The sequence below is a fragment of the Lemur catta genome, chromosome 20 (assembly GCF_020740605.2).
Source record: "Lemur catta isolate mLemCat1 chromosome 20, mLemCat1.pri, whole genome shotgun sequence".
In the NCBI taxonomy this organism is placed as follows: Eukaryota; Metazoa; Chordata; class Mammalia; order Primates; family Lemuridae; genus Lemur; species Lemur catta.
In genome coordinates this window covers 4,414,039-4,440,767 of record NC_059147.1, presented here as the reverse complement: position 1 = coordinate 4,440,767, position 26,729 = coordinate 4,414,039, and the positions used below count along the sequence as shown (strand labels likewise).

At 36.4% G+C, this 26,729-nt stretch overlaps 1 protein-coding gene across 1 annotated transcript in view; it reads right to left on the bottom strand.

The window, feature by feature from the left end:
- Nucleotides 1–26,729, bottom strand: part of LONP2 (lon peptidase 2, peroxisomal) — a 102,904-nt gene that overhangs the window by 15,484 nt on the left and 60,691 nt on the right. Inside the window, exons 9-11 of the mRNA XM_045533778.1 lie at nt 24,031–24,181; nt 21,002–21,128; nt 16,838–16,971 (exon numbers count right to left, since the gene is read on the bottom strand). Of these exons, the coding sequence (XP_045389734.1) occupies nt 16,838–16,971; nt 21,002–21,128; nt 24,031–24,181 (412 nt within the window). The remainder of the gene's footprint in view (nt 1–16,837; nt 16,972–21,001; nt 21,129–24,030; nt 24,182–26,729) is intronic.

Below are 26,729 nucleotides of genomic sequence, written 5' to 3'. Positions count from 1 at the left end.
TGGGCCTTGTGCAATGCAAAGTCAGATAGCCTGGGTTTGAAGTCTAGCTCATTCACTTACAAACTGTAACTCTGGGAAAGTTCCTTAGCTTCATCTTTTTTTTTTTTAAAGCTGCTTTTATTATGTAAAGCATATATAGCATAATATTTATCACTTTAACCACTTGCAAGTGTATATTCAGTGGCATTAAACACATTCACACTGGTGTTGCAACCATCACCACTATCTATATCCAAAACTTTTCATCATCTCTAGCATAAACTCTGTACCCAATAAATAATAACTCCCCATTTTCCACTCCCTGCATCCCTGGTAACTATCATCCACTTTCTGTTTCTATGAATTTGACTACTTCAGATACTTCATAACAATATTTTTCGTTTTGTGTCTGGCTTATTTCACTTAGCCACATTTTCAAGGTTCATCCATGTTGTAGCATGTATTAGAATTTTCCTCTTTTTAAAAACTGAATCATATTCCATTGTATGTATATACCATATTTTGTTTTTCCATTCACCTGTTGACAGACACTTGGGTTGTTTCCGAAACCTTTTGGCTAATGTGACTAATGCTACTATAAACATGAGCGTACAAATACGTTTAAGTCCCTGCTTTCAATTCTTTTGAATGTATACTTAGGAATGAAATTGCTGGATAATACTGTAGTTCTCCGTTTAACTTTTTGAAGAACTACCAAAATGTTTTCCACAGTGGCCGCACTATTTGACATTCTTATTGGCAATACACAAAGGTTCCAATTTCTCCACATCCTTGCCATTGCTTGTTATTTTTATTTTTTTTAATTACAGCCATCCTACTGAGTGTGAAGAAATATCTCATTGTGGTTTTGAGTTAATTTCTCTAATTACTAATGATGCTGACTGAGTATCTTCTCATATGCTTGTTGGCCATCTGTGTATCTTCCTTGGAGAAATGTGTATTCAAATCCCTTGCCCATTTTTTAACTCGGTTTTTTTTTTTGTGATTGAATTGTAGGAGTTCTTTATATATTCTGGATATCAATCCCTTATCAGATATATGTTTTGCAAGTATTTTCTCTCATTGTATAGGGTTTTTTTCACTTTCTTAATAGTGTCCTTCTATGCACAAAAGTTTTTAATTTTGATGAAGTCCAATTTATTTACTTTTTTTTTGTTTGTTTTTGTTTTGTAGAGATAAGGTCTTGCTCTGTTGCCCAGGCTGGTCTCAAACTCCTGGCCTCAAGTGATCCTCCAGCCTCAGCATCCCAAAGTGTTAGGATTACAGGTGTGAGTGACCGCAACTGGCTTATGTTTTCTTTTGCTGCCTGTGTTTTTGGTGTCATATCCATGAAATCATCAAATACAGTGTCATGAAGATTTTTCCCAATGGTTTCTTCTAAGAGTTTTACAGTTTTAGCTTTTAAGTTTAGATCTTTGATCCACGTTTAGTGAATTTTTATATACAATGTAAGGAGAGAGTCCAAGTCCAACTTCATTCTTTTGCATGTGGATATATCTAGTTTTCCCAGCTCCATTTGTTGAAAAGACTGTGCTTTCCCCATTTAATGGTCTTGGCTCCTACTTAAAAATCATTAACCATATATATGAGTATTTATTTCTGGGCTCTCTATTCTATTCTATTCTATTCTCTCTAGTCTATATTTCCATCCTTATGCCAACAGCATACTATTTTAATTACCGTACCTTTGTATAATATCAAATTTTTTTTTTTTTTTTTTTTTTTTGAGACAGAGTCTTGCTCTCTTGCCCAGGCTAGAATGTCATGGTGTCAGCCTAGCTCACAGCAACCTCCAACTGCTGGGCTCAAGTGATCCTCCTGCCTCAGCCTCCCGAGTAGCTGGGACTGCAGGCCTGCACCACCATGCCTAGCTCATTTTTTCTATTTTTAGTTATCTGGCTAATTTCTTTCTATTTTTAGTATGGAGTCTCATTCTTGCTGAGGCTGGTCTTGAACTCCTGACCTCAAGTGATCTCCCACCTCGACCTCCCAGAGTGCTAGGATTACAGGTGTGAGCCACCGCGCCCTCAGCCCTTAAGTTTCTGTGAGATAGTCTTGCTCTGTTGCCTGTGGGTAGAGTGCAGTGGTGTCACTGTAGCTCACCGCAACCTCAGACTCCTAGGCTCACCTCTTGCCTCAGACTCCTGAGTAGCTGGTGTGTGCCACCATGTCCAGCTAATATTTTTATTTTTAGTAGAGACAGGGTCTCGCTCTTGCTCAGGCTGGTCTCCAACTCCTGAGCTCGAGCAATCCTCTAGCCTCAGCCACTCACAGTGCTAGGATTACAGGTGTGAGCTACCACACCCAGCCTCTTTTCAAGTCAGAAAGTGTAGAGTCCTTCATTTTGTTCTTCTTTTTCAAGATTGTTTTGGCTATTTAGTGCCCCATGCAACTCAATGAGAATTTGAAAATCAGCTTTTTCATTTCTATGAAAAAGGATGTTAGAATTTTGGAAGGGATTGCATTCAATCTGTAGATCACTTTGAGCAATATTGATATCTTACAATATTAAGTCTTCCTATCCATGAACATGGGATATCTTTATACTCACTTAGGTCTTCCTTAAATTTCCTACAAGCATTGTTTTGTAGTTCTCAGCATACAAGTCTTATACCTCCTTGGTTAGAGTTATTCCTGGAAGTTAATTGTTTTAGATGCTATTGTAAATAGAATTGCTTTCTTAATTTCCTTTTCGATTGTTCTTTAACCTCTTTAATCTTCCATTTCCTCATCTGAAATGAGGAAAACAGTAACTACATTTCAAATAGTTCTTCTAGGGATCATGGATATAGAATATAGAGATAATGAAAGCATAGAGTAGCTACGGAGTTAGACTTGGAGCCAATCTCTCTATGTTACAATCTTGACTCTGACATTTACTAGCTATGAACCTTGGGCAAGTTATTTCATGTTCTGAGCCTCAGTTTTCTCATCTGCAAAATGGACCTAAAACAATACCTATCTCATAAGGTCATTTAAGGATTAAATGAGTAAATATATGTGAAATGCTTAGAATAGAGTCTGGCACATAGTAATAACTTTATAAAGGACAATTACTTTTCCTGTCGGAATTGTCACAATAGCCTACTAATTTGGTTTCTCTGCTTAGTTTTCCTACCATCTATTTTATTTACTACTTGTAAATGAATCTTTCTAAATCCCAGTTCTAATTGTATCACTTGTAGACTTAAACATCTTTGTAAGTTTTCCTCACAAATTAAGTAAATTTCTAACGCCTGAAAGTTGAATTGAAGATCGGCCACAATATAGTGCCAAATTACCTATTTAATAATCCTAGCTCCTACTACTCTGGAATGCTTTAGTCTGAAGGAATAACCACCACCTAAACAGTAATTCAACTAACATTTATGGAGCATAACTTTGAGTAAGAAACAGGGCCCCCCAAATAAATAATCTGATTAAAAATGGGCAAAAAACCTCAATAGACATTTCTCAAAAGAAGACATACAAATGGCCAACAGGTATACAAAAAAAATCACTAATCATCAGGAAAATGCACATCAAAACCACATGAGACATGATCTCACACCCATTAGAATGGCTATTATCAAAAAGACAAAAAAAAAAAAAAAAAACCCACAACAAAAAACAAATTTTTGCACAAATGTGGAGAAAGAGGGATTCTCATACACTGTTGGTAGGGATGTAAGTTAGTACTGCCATTATGGAAAACAGTATGGAGGTTCCTCAAAAATTAAAAATAGAACTACCATATGATCCAGCAATTCCACTCCCGGGTATATAATGTATATCCAAAGGAAATGAAATCAGTACATTGAAGAGGCATCTGCACTCCCATGTTAATTGTAGCACTATTAACAACAGCCAAGATACAGACTCATCATATCCATTATCAGTGGATGAATGGATAAAGAAAATGTAGTACATACTCAATGGAATACTATTCAGCCATAAAAAAGAATGAAATCCCATCATTTGTAGCAACATGGCTAAATCTTAAGCACATTATGTTAAGTGAAATAAGCCAGGCACAGAAAGACAACACTGCATAATCTCACTCACATGTGGAATCTAAAGAAGTTGATCTCATGAGAAAGTAGAATAGCGGTTACCAAAGACTGGCCAGGGAGGGAGGAAGGGGGGATAGGCAGAGTTTTGTAAGTGGGTACAAATCTACAGTTAGATAGCAGGAATAATTTCCAGTGTTCTTACTGCACAGTAGGATGACTATGGTTAACAATATTGTATTGTATATTTCAAAATAGCTAGAAGAGAAGATTATAAATGTTCTTACCACAAAGAAATGACAAATGTATGAGGTAATGGATATGCTAAACATCCTGATTTGATTTTTATACAATGTATACATATATTGAAACATCACACCATACCCCATAAATATGTACAATTCTTATGTGTCAATTTTAGGAAAAGGAAGAAATGGGGCCCCAGTTTCCTTATCTGTAAAATGAAAGACTATATGAATTCTGTTCTTCTCATACTATTAACCATGCCTTATATAAAATAGGTAATCAGTTATGTTCTCTTGAATTAGACTGAATTTGGGCTAAGTAATTCTTAAATTTTAATAGAATCTGTGAACAAATGAGAAATCACCAAAATACTTAATTACTTTAATTTGCCAAAAAATTACTAAGTTTTTAATGCTGATTTTGTCAAGTAAACATTTTTAATCAGTGAAAATTAATTATGTAACAAAATTACTTCTGAATGATTAAAAGTTTTTCTTGAAGGTTGAATCCCATCACACTGGGTCCCTGAATTGTGTAACAGGAGCAAAATGGAACCTGGAGATGGGTGTGCCTGTGTCAGGGAGCAGGAGGTGTGGTACTGAGTATGTAAACAGCTAGTTGGCAGAGAGGTCACACGTGAATGAGGGGGAATATTGTTTACATCTCAGCTCTTTAGCATACATGGGTATACATGGATTCAGGTCCTATTTAAGCATGGAGAGAAAGATATGTATGGCTGCAATTATACAAACAAGTGAGTTTTTTTAACCAAGCCTACTTTAAAAAGTGAGATGAGTTGTTGAGAGTTTAAATGTCTTTGTTATTTTACCAAATAGTATAAAGTATGTTCCTCAAAGCTAAACTGACATGGATATAATGCATCTGAGAACCTTCTCATCGGAAGGCAGAAAGGGGCAAACAAAGTATCCGCAAAAAAAAAAAAAAAGAAAAAAAAATCAGAAAAACCAGAATATTTCCAACTATATAATTTGTGCTGTCAGTTTCAGGTTAATCTTTTCCAGAAAACTGTCTTTCCAGCCAGAGGAAGTGTGCTAAATGCAACTGAGATTCAAGTTACAGACCAGGGCTGCCAAGGCATTTGGGACTGCATATTTTCAATTTTTTTTTTTTTTTTAAAGGAACTAGCTACAATGGAGAAATCTGTGGATCAAATGCCCAGAAAAGCTATTCTAGCAGTAAATTCTTTATTTTCTTTGTATCAATATTTTCTTCATTATTTTTGGGGCAGCAATACAACCCTAACATTACCAAAAACATTTTCTTTCAAGTTTACCTACTAAACATTTCTACATAACCACTGAGACACAGATGAAAGTTATGACTGGGTCACTTTTCAGTTTTAGTGGCCATTATCTATTCATGAATATAAATAACAAAAACAGTATCTACAAAAAATTTTTTCCATTCAAATAAATTTAGAGATGTAAGCAAATGACCTTTTTGTCTTAATTTACTAAAAGCAATTTTAAAGAGCTATACTATATATTAAATGTAATAAACAGAACAAATTTTTCAATGATCAATTCAGTGCCTCCACAGACTTTAAAAAACAGCATTTATCCAACTGTTAAAATTATCTGTTTATATATCCACCTCCTCCAATAGGCTACACATTTCTTTTTTTTTTTTTCCACCCTTGCCATCCTGAGGTTAGAAGACACACATTTATTAAGAGGTCTCTTTAATCAGTTACCCAGAATCCAATTTAGAACCTGGCATACAATGAGTACAGTCATGTGCTACATAACAACGTTTCGGTCATTGACAGACCACATACAGGATGGTAATCCCATAAGATTATAATGGAGCTGAAAAATTCCTATCTGCTAGTTATACCCTAGCTGTTGTACAGTTGCAGTGCCCAGCATTATTCACGTTGGTGGTGATGCTGGTGTCAACAAACCTACTGCACTGCCAGTCCTATAAAAGTATAGCAGAGACAATTATATACAGTACATAACATAATACTTGATAATAAGCGACTATGTTACCAGTTTATATAAACTTTTTAAAAACATTTTTTAGAGATGGCATCTCACTATGTTGTACAGGCTGGCCTCAAACTCCTGGGCTCAAGCAATCCTCCTGCCTTAGTCTCCCAAGTAATTGGGACTACAGGTATATGCCACTGTGCCCAACTATACTATAATGTTTATCATTACTCCAGAGTGTACTCCTTTTACTCAAAAAAAGAAGTTAATTGCAAAACAGCCTCAGGAAAGTCTTCGAGTAGGTATTCCAGAAGAAAGCGCTGATATCATAAAAGATGATAGCTCCAGGTGTGTTAGTGCCCCTGAACACTTCCCAGCGGGACATTACATGCAGGTGGAAGACAGTGATACTGAAGATCCTGACCCCCGTGTAGGCCTAGGCCAATGGTGTTTATGTCTTAGTTTTGTTTTTTTAAATAATGCCGTAGTGGGGCTTCCTCTGGCACCAGTGGACAAGGGCTGCCTGGCGCTTGCTGGCTGACTTGCCAATGTGCCTTTTTTTTAACAAAAAAGTTTAAGAAGTTAAAAAACATTTTTTAAATAGAAAAATGCTTATACAATAAGGATATAAAGATAGAAAATATTTTTGTACAGCAGTACAACGTGTTAAACTGTTATTACAGAAGAGCCAAAAAGTTAAAAAATGTTTATAAAGTAAAAAGATGATAGTAAGCTAAGGTTAGTGTATTACTGAAGAAAGATTAAAAAAAATAAATTTAGTGTAGGCTAAGTGTACAGTGTTTTTAAAGTCTACAGTAGTGTACAGTAATGTCCTAGGCCTTTGCATTCACTCACTATTCCCTAACTTACCCAGAGTCACTTCCAGTCCTACAAGCTTCATTTATGATAAGTGCCCTATACAGATGTACCACTTTTCATCTCTCATACCTTATTTTTACTCTATCTTTTCTATGTTTACATATTACTATTGTGTTACAACTGCCTAAGGTATTCAGTACAGTACCACGCTGTAAGGTCTGCAGCCCGGGAACAATGCGCCATGCCATCTAGTCTAGGTGGGCAGTAGGACATACGATGTTCACACGTCAACAAAATCATCTAAAGACGCATTTCTTAGAATGCGTCCTCATCAAGTGACACATGACTGTACTCAGTAAATGCTAGCTGACTGAATGAATTGGTATGTATAGGAGCCCAAAACACAGAATCCTATCTTTAGTACCAGACAAGAGAATTTGTACCAGTTTCTCAATAGGTTTTATGTATTAATAAATCTCATTTCCTATGTTGGAGATCCAGAAAATATTCTTGGACAGTCATTTGGATTAGTCGTTAAAATGTGAAGACCATCTGAAATATTTTAGAAAAACCCATTGTTTTAGTACTCTTATAACTTAAAAAGGCTGGTTTTGACATTGTTTAACAATGACAACCAAAGGCCACTGTATTTTCCTATATGATTTATTAAATGGAACAATGACTTTATAATTATTTGGCAGTATTTTATTTTCCTGTCCCAAAATAGAATTTACAAACAAATATTTAAATAACAAATGTTTGGCTCCTATCATACATAATTAGGGTTTTTCCTTCATTGCAGCTTCCTTCTCGTCTGCATAGGCAAACCAATCTCTCTTAAACCTGGACAGTATTGATGAGGGAAGAACAATCAATCAGTGTAAATGTCAGACTTAGAAAAGAATATTTAATAGTGGCAGTGTATACCAACATTATACTTTTCCCTCAACATTAGAACATCACCTGATTTTAGATGTTTGGTCACAACATACTGCCTAATATCCTTAGCAAATGCAAAGGATTTAGCATAGAAAGTTTTAACCTCTAGATTCAATTTAAAAAAAAAAAATCTTGGTCTGTTTGCAAAATCCAATTAGCTCTAGCAGAACTCTGTAAAACCCCAGTGCTTAGTACCAACAAGTCAGAATACCTTGAGGACTGACACTCTTGTCTCTGAAATCTGTATTTCTCAACAGTAACTTCAGTTCCTTTGACAATTATAAATTTTTATTTGTCCTGAGCCACTAATACAATCAAAGGAAAGATAAATATGAACAGGATGAAGTAAGACTTTAAACATTGAAAATGCAAAACTAAATTCAAACTTCTAAGCCCTATCTGTGCAACTTGGGTGTTTAATAAAGAAATTAGCTCAAGTTTGATGGATATTCAACAGCATATACTTCAATATTGGTTTAGAAAAATCCCTCTGATAAAAAAATGTCTTAGATTGTGATGACTGTTGAACTGCTACAGCCTTTTAAATTAGTAAATTCTATAGAAATAAACAGAAAACTTCAAAGCTAAGCTGCCTAAAGATTAGGAAAATGTAGGTCAATTTTAGTTCAGCCCCACGACAACAGTAAACTGTGACATGTCACACTGTGCTGAAAGGCCTCATACCGTCAGACCCAGGCATTTCTTTAGAAACTAAAAATCTTACTTGTGAGTATTACAACAATCCAAAATAAACAGCCAAAGCATCTGGTCTCTGGTTTTTGGGTTCACAGGCACACACACAAATTACTCTCTCTTTATCGTTCTAAATCCAACCAGAAAGGAAGAAACAGGATTTAGGTTAAAATGCTTGAGGACTTTTATATGTAATTGGAACCAAGTAATAGGAAACTTCTCCACTATCTTAACTTTACTAAAAACGGCTAACAAAGTTTTTATGTCCAAAAACAAACAAGAACATCAACAAAATCCACATTAAAAGCTGACAAATACAGGTTGTTTTAATTGTTGCAGAAGGATCATTCGTTTGGGGTCTTACTAGGCTTTCTTCCCTTGAAGACTCACCTGACAGAGAGTAATGTAACTATTCCTAACCATTTCCGCAGTACTGAAATTTCTACTCTCTATTAACAATCCAAACCATAGGTTTTCCTTAGAACTCTAAACAAACTATTCAAACTCTGGGAAATGGGAACTGTATTAACAGAAATGAAATGTATAAAAACCTTTAAAATGGGCCAAAAAAAAAAATCTGTGAGAGCTATCCTTCAAGATGGCTTCCAAATATCCAATTCCTGTCCCCTAACACTCACGTCCTTATGCAGGCAGTGCCCTCTCCCATCGTGCCGGAGTTGGTCTGTGTGAGCAATAGAATAAATGTGGCAAGAGTGATGGTTATAAAAGATTGCAGCTTCTGTCCTGGACTCTCTCTGTCTCCCCCTCTCCCGGCTTCTCTCACGTATCATTCCTCCTGGGAGAAGCCAGCTGCCATGTCCCAAGCCTTGGGAGACGCGCATGTGGTAAGAAATGAAGACTCTGGCCAGCAGTCAGTCAGAACTGTGGTCAGCAAACAGCCATGTAAATGAGCTTGGGAGCAGATTCTTCTGGAGCTCAGCTTCCGGCTGGCCAATAGCTTGGCTAGAACCCTCACGAGAGGTCTTGAGCTAGAGCTACTACTCACTTATGCTGCTCCAAGATTCCTGACACACAGGAACTGAGAGACAATAAATGTATGTTAAATGCTTTGGTCTGCTAAATTCTGGGGTCATTTGTGACACAGCAATGGACAACTAATGTAAAATCCTAAAGAGAAAGACCTTGTAACAAGCAGAAGACTGCTCCAAGAAGACAAAGGGAGGAATTTAGCAGTGAGTTACACAAAGCACAGAAGTTACTTTCTAAAAACATTATATACAGTATTTTCCATTAATATAAGAAACGTATTCATGCTGGTAGACAAGAGAATGGATATGCATCAGATTTGGAGAAGACTAGTCAGAAAAAGAAAAAAGCTGAAAGGATCAAAAGCACTTGACTGTCCTACAGGGACAACTTCCTGTTTTAGTTAGGAAGGAGCCACACTTAAAATGCCCGGTCAGGGCTTGAGAAGTCAATGGCAGGAAGCCACAACAAAGAACTCGGAAAGCAGCCCGACAGAAGCCTCAGAGAAAGGCCACCCGAAGAGGAGCCTGCACAGACGCAGAGTGGGGTGGCAGGGGCCGGGGTGCAACAACGCGCTCTGAGCAGACATACCTGTCAGCAAAGGGCTCTCCCTGTGGCATTTTGACCCCTGGGCACTAGGATACTTGCTTAAGTGGCAAGACACCTCTGCCCCACATACCACATTCTTGCCAGTAGTTGAAGATGTGGTGAGCTGGGAGAATGAAAGGCAATGAATGAGGAGAACTAGTGCTGTAAAATGAAGATCTTTTATTTTGATGCATTTTTAATTGGAGTTGTCTGGAAAGAATATATCAAGGAATTAAGGATATGATATCTACCTTCTTCCAATACTTTAAGTTGATTTCACTGACCTACATGCCTGTAGTCCCAGCTACTCAGGAGGCTAAGGCAAGACCCTACGTCTTAAAAAAAAAAAAAAGAAAGAAATTGTCATAGGGTAAGATTGTTTTGTGGTCTAGCCAGCCCAATCTTGTGGTCAGCAGGGGCCCAGGGATCTGTCACGAGAGGATACACCTGTCTTCACAGACATCAAATCTTATTGCTATGACTCACACCACACAACCACGAGTCCTTTTTCCAATTTATAGCTTCTATTTTCCTATGCACAGGGAAATAGCCAAGTTTATAATGACATATCTGTTAACTAGGTCAAACAGACCAGGCACAGTGTTTATTGAGGAATAGTGTGAGGGGATTTATGAATCAAATCAGGGTCAAACTAGATGGCTACTGACGATCTTATTCAAATGAGATTTTATGATAGTAAATTATGTGAAAAGTGGGGACCTACAGCTATAAAACAAAGGCTTTATTTCTTATTAGTTTTTTTTCCTCTTACTTTGGGATAAAGAGAATTGAGTATCACCATAATTCAGACTGGACAGAGTATGTGCTATATTTAGAATCATGAAATTATTTAGTCAAAAGTAACTCTGAGAATTAAAGGTTGTCAAAGCAACTGGGACTTCATTGGCAAAATCCCAGGGAAAAGGAAACCAGAAACGAGAAACTAAAAAATCTGCACTCAAATCCCCCTCAAATTGTTGATTAACTTATTCTAGGATAAGCATTTCCGAGAATCCCAGGAGAAAAGAACAGCTGGGAGGCTAAAGACCTCATTGGTCTTTCAGTTGAGAACTCGGAAGGATCATGTCCTAGGAGTAGGGTCATGCCCCAGGGAATAAGAACCACATCCTGGGAGTACCACATCCTAGAAGTTAATACCATATCCCAGGAATAAGGCCAAAACTGAAATAGACCAGTCCTAACAAAGCCTAAAACTAAGCCTTGACAGGATCAAAGGATCTGTTGATACTCTAGCTACCTGTCAGAAGAAAATGTAACCCTTTCTGAAGGATGGTAATAGCTAGAGCCTTTATATTTTTTATCCACAATGTTTAGCATCCAGTAAAAAATACAAGAAATGCTAAAAAACAGAACAAATGACTGAAAACCAAGAAAAAAAAAACAGGTAATAGAAACAGACTCATAGGTGAATCACAAAATACTTTATTCAGTGCTCAGATAGGGACTTTTTTTTTTTTTTTTTTGAGAGAAAGTCTCGCTCTTTTTGCCCTGGCTAAAGTGCCATGGCGTCAGCCTAGCTCACAGCAACCTCAAACTCCTGGGCTTAAGCAATCCTTCTGCCTCAGCCTCCTGAGTAGCTGGGACTGCAGGCATGAGCCACCATGCCCGGCTAATTTTTTCTATATATTTTTAGTTGTCCAGATAATTTCTTTCTATTTTTATTTTAGTAGAGACGGGGTCTCGCTCTTGCTCAGGCTGGTCTCGAGATCCTGACCTCGAGCAATCCTCCTGTCTCAGCCTCCCAAAGTGCTAGGCTTACAGGCCTGAGCCACCTCGCCCGGCTCAGATAGGGGCTTTAAACACCATTAGTATGTCCATGAAGAGAGAGGAAAAGATGGATTAACTTGATGAAAAGAGAGATTTCTTTCTTTTTTTTTTTTTTTAAGAGGAGGTCAAGAGAAGATTTCAATAGAGAATCTCCTGGAGTCTCTCTATTTATATATACACATACACGCACACACACACACAATATATGTCAAGCTACTGGAGTCTCTCTGTACACACACACATATAATATATGTCAATCTAGGCTGGGCGCGGTGGCTCACGCTTGTAATCCTAGCACTTGGGAGGCCGAGGCGGGTGGATCGTTTGAGCTCAGGAGTTCGAGACCAGCCTGAGCAAGAGCGAGACTCCGTCTCTACTAAAAATAGAAAGAAATTATATGGACAACTAAACATATATAGAAAAAATTAGCTGGGCATAGTGGCGCATGCCTGTAGTCCCAGCTACTCGGGAGGCTGAGGCAGTAGGATCGCTTGAGTCCAGGAGTTTGAGGTTGCTGTGAGCTAGGCTGATGCCACGGCACTCACTCTAGCCCAGGCAACAGAGTGAGACTCCGTCTCAAAAAAAAAAAAAAAAAGAAAAAAAAATATATGTCAATCTACTGGAGTCTCTATAGGTATACATACACACATAAAATATATGTCAATCTACTGAAGTCTCTCTTTATACACAGACAATATATGTAAATCTACTGGAGTCTCATATATATTTTATTTATATATATGTAAAATAAAATAAAATGGACATTATGTAAGAAAAAAATACTACATGGAATTAAGAATTCTATAGTTTTAACAGAAGCCTGGAAATTGCAGAAGAAAGCAATAAACTGGAATAGAGGGTAGCAGAAAATACCCAAACTGAATTACAGAGAAAAATTAAAGAAAAAAAGAGAACAGAGACAAGAGAGTTACAAGGTCTCTTCTCAAAATCCTAGAAGGAAAAGTAAAAGAACGGAAAGAATATCTGAAGAGATAATGCCCAAGATTTTTCTAAAACTAACGAAAGAGTTTAGTCTACAAATTCACAAAGGTCAATGCTATAGCCTGAATATTTGTCCCCTTCAAAACACATGTTGAAATTTAAATGCCATTTCTCACCGTGTATGGAATGTGTAACAAAAAAAAAAAAAAAAAAAAGAAATTAACTGCCATTGTAACAGCATTAAGTGGTAGGACCTTGAAGAGGTGATTAGGCCATGAAGGCTCGGACCCGCACAGGTGGGATTAATGTCCTTAGTGGGTTCGGGCTCTCTTTTCTCTCTCCTTGGTCATCTGCCCTTTGATGACACAGCAAGAAGGCAGAGGCCAGCACCCTGATGTTGGACTTCTCAGCCTCCAGACCTGTAAGCCAATACATTTCCATTCATCATAAATTACCCAGTGTATGGTATCCTGTTACAGCAGCAAATCCCAAGGTGAATAAACAAATAAAATCATACCTAGCCACATGATAGTCTGTCCGACTTGTCTGATACAGAGTCAAGCAGGCAAGTGTTTACTAGAGAATGCTGAGAAGGCATTTATGAATCAAATCAGGGTCAAACTAGACAGTTTCTGAGAATTTTACTGAACTGAGATTTTATAATAATCAATTAGGTGACGAGGGCTGACCTAAACCTACAAAACAAAGACTATTTCACCTGGTAATTTCTTCATAGGCTTTTCTTCTGCTTACTTTGTCTATTATCACTATTCCTATTCAACATCTTCCAGGAGGTACTAGATAGTGCATTAGGGAAGAAATGAAATAAAAGGTATAATGTTTGGAGAGGAAGAAGTAAAAATTGACATTTGCATTTCTGATGATGGTAGGGTATATGTAGAAAATCTGAAAGAATCTATAAATAATTAGAATTAATAAGTCAATTTGGCAAGTTTGTTGAATACAAAGTCAATATACTATTCCTATATACTAGCAACAAATAAATTAGAAAACTTAAAAAACGCTATTTGTAATAACAGACACACACAGATCAAATACACAGTAATATATCTAAAGAAAAAATACGTATGGTGGCGTGTGCTTGTAGTCCCAGTTACTTGGGAGACTGAGGTGAGAGGATCGCTTGAGCCCGGGAGTTCAAGGCTGCAGTGCACTATGATCGCACCTGTGAATAGCCACTGCACACCAGCCTGGGCAACACAGCAAGACCTTTCTCAAAATACAAACACACAAATAAATAAATAATAAAACATGGAACAATATGTAAAAGTACGCTACTGAAAACTATTAAAATATTGAAAAATTTATTTAAGATGACTTAAATGAGGCTAGACATGAATTAGAAGACTTAATAACACCAAATTGTCAACTGATATTATCCCCAAGTAGATTTATAGATTCAATGCAATCATAATCAAAATATCAGAAGATTTTATTTATTTACTTACTTATTGGTAGAACTTGACAAGCTGATTTTTAAAACTTATATGGATACTTGAAGGACCTATAATAGCCAAGGAAATCTTGAAGAAGAACAAAGCTGGTAGACTTGAACTGCCAGATACCAAGATTATCTGAGATATAGTAATTCTTGAAACTATGTATGATGCTGCCACTGGAAATTTTATCCTAGACCCAAGGTACCATTTGCTTAATGTAAGTTAGCTAATTTAATTCATTTTTCCTATAAGTGTATATCTGAGTTCTCCATAACATCTACAGTATTTAAGTGATATTTAAAAACCTTCTTTATAATGACACCTAACACATTTCATAAATGACTGTTAAATCTGTATTAATTTTGTCTTTTTCTTTCTAACCAATTTTTCAGGTGACTTCTATGAGAATAATCAAAAACTAATATCTACTGAGGTTCTTTCAGTTTAATGCAGCTTCCCTAATAAATACTATATTGTTCAAAAATAAAGTAAGCATGCTCCATATGGAAACTTTATAAGGACTGATTATAATATGAATCCTCCTTTGCCGAGGATAATCTTTCAGGAAAAGTCTTACTAGATATTAATTGTATACATATGGTACCTGAATACTTGAACAAAGGGATATTTGCCTAACTTCTTACAAAGAAACACCCAAGTATGAAAAATTGAACACACAGAATATTTGTGTATTGGTTAAGGCAGGAAATAAGCAGAATAAAACTTCAGTCACATAATTGAACTAATCCCTCAACCCAACTAATACCCCAGAAAGGTCAAGGGCAATTCAGAAAACACTAATAACATGCAGAAAAACATACAAAGTCTTGCTTTTAAAGAAATAGTTCTCATAGTTTATAGGTACGTAACCGAAACCATAAATATTCCTCCTCTAACACAGATCAATTATAGATCTCACCTCCCTTTAAAACTCCCTGATATTATTTGGTCTATTTAACTGCCAGTTAAGATCCCACAAATACAAAGATAACTGTTCACAGATCAGTGCTTCTGGGCTTATTCCAGAAAGTTTGTTTGATACACTGGAGGTTTCTCCCTGTTTTGAAGCTTGTGGCCTAAAATTACTTTTCTTTCTGGCAGTAACGCCAGTATTATTTTTAACATTAAAAAAAAAAAAACCTCCCACACTGCATTACTTGAAATTTCTAAAACTGTTTTGCTTTATACTCTAACTTTAAATAATTCATTTTTTAATGAGAAACTTTCATTACTAAGCTCCATTTGAACTTTGTGGCATGAAAACCTAATGTAGACACTTCTTTAGAAATTTTTCTTTTGGCTTGGTTAGGGCCATGAACACTAATTTGGTACCTTATAATTATTCTACTAAAATCTGAATGACAGTTGTTTACAGTAACTAAAGGGTATCTTACGATATTAGAACCAATTTGGAGTGCATATCTGTGCCTCTAATAAGGATTACAACCAAAATTAACCTTAAGAGATAAATGTTTATCCTAATTATTCATTCGTCTGGATGTCATTGGTAATATCTTAACTACCCAAATCTGCTTAACTACGCTATCTTTTAGGAGATGCTCTGTGAATCATGGCTTTAAATAAATTAAAAAACAAACAAATAAATGTTACCATGAAAAACTGTATGTTCTCACAAAGTTCACAAGCTGTTTGAACAAGTCCTTGAATATCTGTGTCTTATTCTTACATTGCTAATATGATCACAGGTATTATTAGAAATATGTTAATGGATATACATATAAACATTAAGCAATGTGTAACTATGGAATGTTTCCCTTGACATTGAATCCCTCTGAATGTATTATTATAAATTCTAAAATAAACCATTTAAATCTTAAACACAACTTTCAAAATTTGTTAACTAGACAAACTTATTTCATCCTCTAAGGCAATGTTCACATTTGATTAATTCCAGTAATAGAATCCTCCTCATGTCACCACCCCTACAATTTTTTTTTAAGAAGAAATAATTTGTTACATTTAATTGTGTACCTAAAAAGAAAATGTGTGAGTAAAACAAATTATTGCATGTGGAGCTACTGTAGGGTACAAAGATCTGCCCTTGCAGTACTTGGACAGCTTGGATTTTTTTAATGTTGTAACAACTTTTTATGTTATAAATTATTCAAAGACTTAACAACTATCTGAATCAGAAAGAAATAAGAGAACCCATACATGAACTGGAGAAAGTTACTAAAGCCTGAAAGCATTAATAGTGAGTATTATTCCAGTTAAAACTCTGCTATTTGTAAAAGAGAATCCTCTTGATAAAAATGTATCAAACATTAAGCCATTACTTACTGGATGCACTTAACAGTGGAACAGCATGTGCCGCTGCTCCAAGGACTACCCAAGTCCATCCCTCCACACCCAACTTCATTTTGTCATTCCCTCCTAGCCAGCAGCCTTAGGGCACCGAAACAAGGTCACGAACCTTCTCCCTCAGTCGCATCCGAACGCTCTAATTTGGCTTCCTTATGTTGTCCTTCTGCCACCTTCACAGCAACAGCTCGGCAAATGGCCCCAAATTTTCTATCCAAAGAACGAACCCCTGCCTCTCTGGTATACCTGTCATCAAAAAAAAGATTTTATTTTTGGCTAAATACCAACTGTACTGACAGAAGTAATATAATCAACATTTTTAGTAAAGACAACGGTGTACATTTAAAAGTTCATTACCCTTTCTTGAGTACAAACTTCTCCACACTTAAAACTTCTCATTAAAGTATTGTTATTTCTTAAATATTCAGACATATATTCAGCCACAACTATTTCCTTTATACATATAATCTTTGACTATTCCCCTATACCTAAAAATAAATCCTTGTTTAATTTATATTGCCAAAGTAAATTTGGTAGCACATAAAACAACATTTACTCCTCAATGCTGTTTACAAGTTTTTAAAAATTTGTCAATTTGTCTAGAAAATTCTAGATAAATTTATTGTACTTGAAATACTGCTGAAAGAATCAGAGAAACTGCACTCTTCGTTGAACTAAATAAAAATGAATCTGAGACAGAAATCTGGTTTTTACTATTAATAGGAACTGTGCTAATCATCTCCATTCAGTGTATTTTCATTGTGAAGATTTTTAAAGGAAGAAAGCATTCTAAGGAATGTAAGCACTGTGACGCTGTGAAAAAGATTCTACATGTAGTTAAGGAGATCTGCTTAAAAAACATTTATGTTAGAATCAAATTCCATAAACCATTACATAGTGCAACCGTTTCTGTCCACCCAGCTTTGGATGGGCTTGAATGGGCAGCATCAGACAGAGAATACAGTTTCATCTGAAAAACTGGATTTCATTAAGCAGTCAGACATACACAGTAGATTTTAGAGAAGCAGATTTTAAATGTTCTGAGAAAAGACAGATAAAAGGTCTTAGCTAAATACTCTAAAGTAAAACTCATTTCAATCAAAGGCATCAAAGGATATAAAATAAAGTCCATATTATTAATATATGACTACATACAATTTCAATAAGAAAACAGAGAGATGGCCGGGCGCGGTGGCTCATGCCTGTAATCCTAGCACTCTGGCAGGCCGAGGTGGGCAGATTGTTTGAGCTCAGGAGTTCGAGACCAGCCAGAGCAAGAGCGAGACCCAGTCTCTACTAAAAATAGAAAGAAATTAGCTGGACAACTAAAAATATATATAGAAAAAATTATCCTGGCATGGTGGCACATGCCTGTAGTCCCTGCTACTTGGGAGGCTGAGGCAGGAGGATCGCTTGAGCCCAGGAGTTTGAGGTTGCTGTGAGCTAGGCTGATGCCACGGCACTCTAGCCTGGGTAACAGAGCGAGACTCTGTCTCAAAAAAAAAAAAAAAAAAAGAAAAAGAAAATAGAGAGGCATCTTAAAAATAAACAAATCAACATTTAAAAATAAAACCAAAAGCCCAATGGAGCTTCCTAGACAACTACTGGGTCAGTGCAAGTTAAAGGGTCTGGACAAAAGATGAAAGCAAGGGCAGAGGAAGCTCCTGAACATGCCATGAACACGCAGAAACGTAGCCAAGAAGTGCAGAATGAATTGGAGCTTGCCAAAAACAGTAAGGACAACAACAATAAAAAATATTCTTTTAAAAATGTGTTTAGAACAATGGGCTAGGAAGTAATGCAGATAGTATATAATTAACAGCTGGCCAAAAAAAATTAGACATACCAATCCCTATTTGCTATGTGTAAACTGAAAAGGGAAGAATCACCAGGCTCAAATAAGAACTGGTTGATGTTTCTCACAATAATGGGAACATAAAAATGCTATAAATGCTGATTTTCAGAGGACATAAAACTAATGTATTTGATGATAATTAAGATAAAATAATCAATTTGCTGGTAGCTGAAACTAACAATAACATATATATAATTACAAACTTCGACATTTGGGGTTTAAAAAATTCAACTCTATAAATGCAGAATGGGACATACAGAGCTTACCATCAAAATTCATTAAAAAGCCAAGAGAATAATCTTTAAAAAGCTAAGAATCTAGAGATATGGTCATAAAATAATAAAGTCAGAGTAAGAAAAGTATGGTTTTCCTGGTATGCCAGAACTGTTTACGCTACAACTGAAATATTGTGTTCCATTCTGGGTGTCTCACTTTAAAAGGCACATTGATATAGGATCCATCAGAAAACAACTCAGGAAGGTGAAAAGTCTTAAAACCATGCCAAGAGGAATGGTAAAGAGAATAGGAATTTTTAGCTTGAAAAAGAGAACATTTATGGGGTATAGACCTGACAAAATATATATTTTTTAATGTCAGAAGGACTTTACAGGAAGGAATTATACCTAGATTCCAGGTGCTCCTACATGGCAGAAGTAGAAAATTATAGGAAAGTGAATATAAATAATATCTTTGGAACAATTAGAGTCATTCACCAAGAGTTAGTTAGCATTAAGCATCGTGGGACCTGAAATATTCGAGTAGGCTATTAACACTGGGAGTTGAGAGACACATTAAGGGTCTATGCCCATGAAACACTCCAAAAGATGAAAAACTCAAAAACTGATACTCTATGTCCTAAATTTGGTAATTCACTAAATACCCAAATGTGCTTGGAGTGGCATATATTAATATTTGTGCTGTTTTTGTTTCTGTTTCTTTTCTTTTCTTTTTTTTTTAAGAAATGGGTCTTGATCTGTGGCCTAGGCTAGAGTGCAATGGTGCAATCATAGCTCACTGCAGCCTTGAACTTTTGGGCTCAAGTGATCCTTCTGCCTCAGCCTCCCAAGTAGCTGGGACAGCAGACGCCACCACCACACCCAGCTAATTGTTCTTGGTTTTCTGAAGACAGGGTCTCACTGTATTGCCCAGGCTGGTTTTGAACTCTTTGGCCTCAAGTGATCCTCAGCCTCAGTCTTAGCCTCCAAAGTTGCTGGGATTAAAGGCGTGAGCCACCATGCCCAGCTAATTGTGTTATTTTTAAAAACAATTATCAAAATTAACAAAACTGCTCAGAGATTTCTTAACGTCCATAGCTTTTGAGATCTGATGTTGTGAGTTAACAAGTATATAAAAAGAAATAGTTCTCTAGGCAACAATCAGGAAATACAAATAATGATTACTCTTCAGAATCATTACTACTAAGATTCAGATAAACTATGACTTTTTCTCCACCACTCATATTTTACAGATGCAACTTGTTGAAAGTTACCCAAAGGCATCATGGGTGTTATATGGAATAACGATATTGCTGGAAGACTTCAGCACATAAATCACCTGATTTATTTCTCCTGGCATTATCCACACAGTACATCACAATACAAGAAAAGGAACCCCCAGGTCAGATTTAGTTACTGTCTTGTATATAAATCTAAATAGACCCATAGGAAGGCTGGCATAGATCAAAAGACAGTCTGACTGGCCAAACTCTTAAGTTAAAGTTAAAAATGGAAAGATTCTTTGTATCTCTTGAAAATCAGTATGACTAGAGAAGGGCAGCATGCGGAGTGCTTGGCAGCTTGAGGCACCTTTCTGGATGATGCAATGCACCGTAATACTGGGCCAGGAAGACTATACGAGGCTGTGTACAGGGTACATTTTCCATTCAAACGGGGCATCTATAAATTACTCAGATAATTTATGCACTGTTTGCTACAGGCTTAAGCACTTGGTAGTAAACTTAGGAAAGCACCTTCTTGATTGTTCCACGTTAATTCTGAAAATCAGAACTCTAAGGATTTTTAAAATCCCTCAGCCAAAGACAAGAAAAGAAAATCTGAATAACCTAAAACAGGTACCTGAAAGTAGCATCTCACCTCTTAAAAGAATTCAACAACTTTCAAGATCCTGGGCATAAAAAGTGTCTCTATATTTTTCACGTTTCGTTCTTAATTTATCAAATTAATCCCTTATACTGCTATTGTGGCAAAGCAGAAATTCTGGCTTTAGCTATAAAGATATTTTAAATGCTTTCTGTATGAATTTCTGCCTTTTTGCCTAATGCAGAGCACTGTGTAAGTCAATAGTTATGGTAGTGCTTGCTGGGAAGTTGTTGGAGAACAAGAAACGGATGTTATGCGATGCTAGTAAAATAATCCCCTTTCAGACTTAAATATTAATGAAGCCTCAGGATGGCCAACTAACCTGGTGATGATGTCCAGAGTAGTAACCTGAGGGATCTGAATCTGTTGAGGAGTCAGCCCATGTTGTTCCAGTTGCTTTGGGATCAAGTGCCTATGGGCAATCTCTATCTTTTCCTCTTGTGTGTATCCTGGAAAAGAAGCGATCTTTGTGTCGTAATTATTTACAGGACTCCCACAATGCCATGCTTTTTAAAATGAATCAAATACAGATTCAGTGGATTTAAGTATTATTTCAACTAAAACTATAATTGTGATAAAGGAATTTAATCTAAATCAATAATTGTTAAAATTTCCAACTTTTTCATAAACAACAAGCATTTACTACGTGCAGTGTTTGAAAGTCTTTTGATTAAATGATACATCTCTCAAAGAAAAAATTTCAGTCAAACATTAGAGTTAATTATCTCCTTAACCTCAAATCCTCTAAAATTTTAAATAAGAAAATAAAGGTATCCCTTTTCTTTAGCATATTTGATACATACGTGAAAAACTCACACACATACATACACACACTTCAATTAAATAAGCGGTGGGTTCCAAGGGAAGGGCACCAAAGGAGCTATTTCCAGAACTATGACTATACATTTTACCAGCAAAACAAAACAAAACCTAAGATGTCCCTATAAAAGTTTTTTCCTTTCACATGTTTATATATTTACTTATAAGTAAATATATAAAATACAGTATATTTAAAAGACTTCGTGTTCTTATTTAATAAGCTCCATGAGTATAGATTTACCTTGTTTTAGAATTCTGTAAGACAAAATTCCACTTAAACTAACGCCCCCTTTCTGTTTAACAAGCAAAAATTAAAAATACGAATTGATAATACATCTTTTGAACGGAAAGAAGAGGTTAAAAAACACCAGAAAAGCTAGAAGATTGGATGACCAAATCTGCCAAAGGAAGAAGGTGGCATCGTAGGTGTACTTTCGTGGCAGCTGTCCTGATTACTTTACTTCACTTCAGTGTATCTTATGAATTTTCTGTCATAATTTGGCATTTCCAGACAGTTACATCTCACTACTTATTGATTTTAGTCTTATAAAGACACACAAGCAGCTTTTTACTTCACCATATTTTAAAACTAAATATAGAAACCTGCAGGGCTCACAAATAATTAAGAAATCTAATTATTATTCTCTTAAAAATATATTTCAGATTAACAGGAAAAATACATTTAAATTCTACTCAATTTTCATTTTTAAAAAGACCCAGTGATATTTGATCTCTTTTGAGAAATATCAATTCTGAACAATTAAAATAAGGTAAAAATACTAGAACTTATTTAGTGTTAGTAACTGAAGGACTTTATTTTGCACACTCCAGTAAAGGAGAACACATAAATAATATGGAAAGTGTTTGACAGATCCAACTACAAAGAAGAGAATTTAAAAGCATCATGCACTTTTATATAAAACTGAGGCCATATTTAATAAGCAGAAAGTTTATTATTCTTTAGGAACCACCTCTTAAGAAAAGTAAATGATTACACAACATTTTCCAGAGAGAGATGGTGAAGACTTAAAAATCTGACAGACAGAAAGCTAAACTGACCATGTGAAGATCTATATTTTGTTTTTAGACACCTACTTTAAAGAAATAAATTACTTTTTATCTGTAATTTTAGAAATTGTTTCAAAAAAGAACGTCTTATTTTCCACAAAGTGATCATTCTTTAATGCTAAATCAAATCTGAAATTGTTGTCAAAATTTATTCTTGACGTCTTACAGAACACGCACAGTCATGTGTCACATAAGGACGTTTTGGTCAAAACAGACTGCATATACAGTGGTGGTCCTATAACATTATAATGGAGCTGAAAAATTCCTATCACCTAGTGACGATGTAGCCATGGTAACACTGCAGCAAAGCATTAGCACGGGTTTGTGGTGCTGCTGGTGTGAATAAACCTACTGTGTGCTGCCAGCTGTATAAACTTATAGCACATATAATTATGTACAGTGCATAATACTTGATAATGACCTTGTAACTGGTTTATATATTTGCTATACTTTTTTATCATTATTTTAGATCATTCTCCTTCTACTTATTAAATAAAAAGTGAGCTGTAAAACAGACTCAGGCAGGTCCTTCAGGAGGTCTTCCAGAAGAAGGCCTTGTTATCACTGCAGATGACAGCTCCTGTGTGTTGTTGCTCCCAATGACCTTCCAGTGGGACAAGATGCAGAGGTGGAAGAAAGTGATATTGACGATCCTGACCCTGTGTAGGTCTAGGCCAATGTATATTTGTGTCTTAGTTTTTAACAAAAAAGTTTAAGAAGTTAAAAAAAATTAAAAAGTTTATAAAGTAAAAAAGTTACAGTAAGCTAATGTTAGTTTACTACTGAAGAAAAATTTTTAAAGAAATTTAGTGTAGGCTAAGTGTACAGTGTGTATAGAGTCTGCAGTAGTGTACAGCAATGTCCTAGGCCTTCACATTCACTCACCACTCACTCACTGACTCAACCAGAGCAACTTCCAGTCTTGCAAGCTCCATTCATGGTAAGTGCCCTACACAGATGTACCAATTTTTATCTTTTAGATCGTATTTTTACTGTATCTTTTCTGTTTAGATATGTTAAGAGACACAACTACCTACCATTGTGTTACAACTGCCTACAGTATTCAGTACAGTAACATGCTGTACAGGTTTGTAGCCTACAGCAACAGGTTGTACCAAACAGCCCAGGTGCGTAGTAGGCTGTACCATCTAGGTTTGTGTGAATTCACTCCATGATGTCTGTGCGATGATGAACTTGCCTAATGATGCATTTCTCAGAACACAGCCTTGTTGCTGGGTGACACATGACTGTATTCTTGTCATGGTTACAACAAATAAAGCTTTGCTGTTTCAGACTCTGAAGCTACGTAAAAGCTGAATTATATACCCTACTCAGAATTTTTGAAGACTGTATGTTGGTAAATGAACAACTTCACTCAAAACTCTACAGCATGACCAATTTCAAAGAGTTATGCTCAGAAAGGCAAGATATGTCAAATCATCATTTAATTTAAGAGTCAAGTACCTGGAACCTGAATGATCTCCATTCTGTCCAACAACGCAGCTGGAATAGTAGCAGTGGTGTTGGCAGTAGCTATAAAAAGAACTTGGGAAAGGTCAAAGGCCACATTTAGATAATGATCTGTGAAGTTATGGTTTTGCTCAGGGTCTAACACCTACAGGAAAACAAAAAAAAAGCAAATTTAGTAGTTCCAATAGAAAGCTGTATAAATTAAACCAGGTTAGCAAGGCTGACATTTCTGCTCAATATAATTAATTTGAGAAACAAAGGGATAACACTAATACTCGAGCATTATTCTTTGCATTAGCCATATTCTAAATACTTATTCAAAACAATAAAACATATTCAACATCAAAATTTCTTAAAACAAGCCAGGCACAGTGGCTCTTGCTGATAATCCCAGCAGTTTGGGAGGCTGAGGCGGGAGGATGGCTTGAGGCCAGGAATTCGAGACCAGCCTAGGCAACAGACCAATACCCCCATCTCTAAAAAAATGTAAGAAAAATTAGTGGGACACAGTGATGTGTGCCTATAGTCCCAGATACCCCAGAGGCTGAAGCAGGAGAATTGCTTGAGGCCAGGAGTTCAAGGCTGTAGTGAGCTATGATAAGGCCACTGCACCCCAGCCTGGGTGACAGAGCAAAACCCTATCTCTAAAAAACATATATAAATAAATAAAATTTCTGAAAACACATAAAAGCACAAATAAGCAAAAATTATACTTTCAAGCTTTGTTCTTAAAAGTATTTACTAATCATTCATGGCCATAATAAGTTACCAATCCTGCAAGAACCCATTTCCCTCTTGGTAACACACCCTACATTAACTGCTATGAAAATATATTCTTAGGTAACAAGTAAAATAATAATCAGTATATTCCTCCTGAAACATCACTGGAAAGTCTGGCATAAATTCTTTTAACTGAAAGGGGAATTCCAAATAAGAGTGAAATAGTAGAAATTACTATACTACTATATTCTGACACAGCACAGCAAAAAATTCGCTTTTTAAAAATGCCTTACAGGCCAGGCGCGGTGGCTCACGCCTGTAATCCTAGCCCTCTGGGAGGCCGAGGCGGGTGGATCTCTCGAGGTCAGGAGTTTGAGACCAGCCTGAGCGAGACCCTGTCTCTACTAAAAATAGAAATAAATTATCTGGACAACTAAAAGTATATATAGAAAAAATTAGCCGGGCATGGTGGCGCATGCCTGTAGTCTCAGTTACTCGGGAGGCTGAGGCAGGAGGATCGCTTGAGCCCAGGAGTTTGAGGTTGCTGTGAGCTAGGCAGACGCCACAGCAACAGAGTGAGACTCTGTCTCAAAAAAAAAAAAAAAAATGCCTTACAGCAAAACCTTGCTGCTTATAAAACATCAATAGCTCTTAAAAATATTTAATTAGATACTTAGATACATTAGATAATTTACCAGATTCTTAAAGTGAGCAACTGTGTGTTAAAGAGACTATATCTTCTTTAGGTTATTGCTCAAATGCGTTAAGGTGTGGGCACCGACTGCTAAGAGGCCTACATAGGACTTTAAATAAGACACCAAGGGCCTTCTGCATGTTCTAAGCCTTAAACATATTACCACTTTCACTTACACCAGATTACTATAAATAGGGTTGATACACATAATCAAAAAGGAAACAAAATGACTAAAATACTTAACAATCACCATTTTACTATATAAGCAGCTTTTCCTATTAATTCTCTTTCTACAGTTCTACCTATTCTTAAAAATACACACAAGTCAGTCGTAATTCAAGGCCCTTTACATACAATCTTGAATTTTATTTGAATATTATGATGTTTTGGGAAAAAAAAACCCAAATCTTTTTTTTTTTCTTTTCTGTTTTTGAGACAGAGTCTTGTTCTGTCGCCCAGGCTAAAGTGCCGTGGTGTCAGCCTGGCTCACAGCAACCTCAAACTCCTGGGCTTAAGCAAACCTCCTGCCTCAGCCTCACAAGTAGCTGGAACCACAGGTGCATACCATGACACCTGGCTAATTTTTCTATTTTTAGTAGACACAGGGTCTCGCTCTTGCTCAGGCTGGTCTCGAACTCCCAAACTCAAGGGATCCTCCTGCCTTGGCCTCCCAGAGTGCTAGGATTACGGGTGTGAGCCACTGCGCCTGGCCTGAAAAAAACAAATCTTGAATTTTGTTAAACACTAATTATTACTGGAAGCTCACTGTTTATCTAGAACACAATTTCCAGAAAGCTCTAATTTTGTATTATCACAGGACTTAATAATGTTTAATGTTATAAAAAATAAGGTACTTTTAAGTCATCAAAGAAGACTAATTATGGCCAGTATAGAATTGGTTAAAAGTAATCCTACTGTCTACCCAATTATCTAAAAGCTGTTAATCTATACATGGAAAATGTACCAATTTTAGTTAAAACCATTATCTAGTGACAAAAACTCTCTCCTTTGACCAAAACTTTAGTCAGGCTCCTCTGAGTCCTCTGCTCAAGGAGGCCCAACCTTGGGCTTCCCTCTCTGTCTTTACAAAATCCATTCTGAGCAAGAATCTTGCTAAGTCAGTCTGGTATCTGCCCTCACCCCCACCCTCAGGATCTTATCACCCTGGTCTGCTGCCTTCAGCAAGAGCTTTGTTGTGTCGTTCTAGTGAGAACCCCTTACCCCTGATGTTTCCTCTTAGAAACTTTCCATTACTGACCCCCACCGCTCCCCACTACTG